General features: G+C 26.7%; 1 protein-coding gene across 2 annotated transcripts in view; it reads left to right on the forward strand.

Moving 5' to 3' along the window:
- LOC107644792 (deacetoxyvindoline 4-hydroxylase) overlaps window positions 1-606 on the forward strand; it is a 4,829-nt gene extending 4,223 nt beyond the window's left edge. For both annotated transcript variants that reach the window (XM_016348716.2, XM_021103208.1), the window contains one exon: window positions 175-606. In XM_016348716.2, the coding sequence (XP_016204202.1) occupies window positions 175-435 (261 nt within the window). In that variant the 3' untranslated portion in view covers window positions 436-606. The remainder of the gene's footprint in view (window positions 1-174) is intronic.

The following is a 997-nucleotide window of genomic DNA, read 5'->3' on the forward strand; positions in this document are numbered from 1 at the left end:
ATTAAAAAAAATTAAACATTAGAGAAACCTACTTTAATCTTTATATTTGTATATTGAATTTAATTTTATTTTAAGCAAATATCTAATCATGTATTACTATGTTATATAATATGCCACAAATCAAATAGTTAAGTTGTTCAAATGACCTATTTAATGTCTTAGCACTGATTACAGCTAATCACAAATGACAAGTTTATGAGCGCCAAACACAGAGTTGTGGCTCAAAAAGTAGGTCCACGAGTTTCGGTTTCATGCTCTCTGAGACAACATGTTCAGGATGAATGTCTAAGAATGTATGGACCAATAAAAGAGTTGGTAACAAAAGAGAATCCTCCAATTTATAAGGAAATGAAAATGCCGGACTTGGTTAAACTGGTGTATACCACAAAGCTAGATTACGATATCTCCTCTCCACTAAAACACTTCAGGCTATGAAGCATCAAGAATTAAAGATACTCCTATATAAAACTATATTAATTACAAACTTTCTTGAGGGATGTTAGAGTGAGAAATTCAACATTTATAATTTTAAAAACTCTCATGTCTTGTATTTAAATAAAAGTCCCTTCAAATTTTATTTAGTGTATATTAAATTAGACGACACTACAAAAAAAAACATTAAATATTATCAGATTTTTTTATCGGAAAAATGAACAAAATCTTATGGTACTTAAATTACTATCACAAGAAATTGAACAATATAAATTTTGCAGGTAAATATTTGCCATTGAATTTTTTTCGTTTGACGATAATTATCATCGGATTCTGCAGTAGATTACCTATTCGAAAAATTATTTGATTATTAGCAGCGAATTTTTTCGACGGGAATGTTGATGTTACAATATGTTATTTTTCGTACTATTATCGTTAGATTATTCCTTCGATAAATCCGACGATAATGTTAATTTTTTAAAAGAAAATTGTGAAATAAATAGTCAATTTATAAATAATAGAAACTTATTATTTAAAATAAATTAAAAATAAGTAAATCAAAAAA

The sequence above is a fragment of the Arachis ipaensis genome, chromosome B05 (assembly GCF_000816755.2).
Source record: "Arachis ipaensis cultivar K30076 chromosome B05, Araip1.1, whole genome shotgun sequence".
Lineage (NCBI taxonomy): Eukaryota > Viridiplantae > Streptophyta > Magnoliopsida > Fabales > Fabaceae > Arachis > Arachis ipaensis.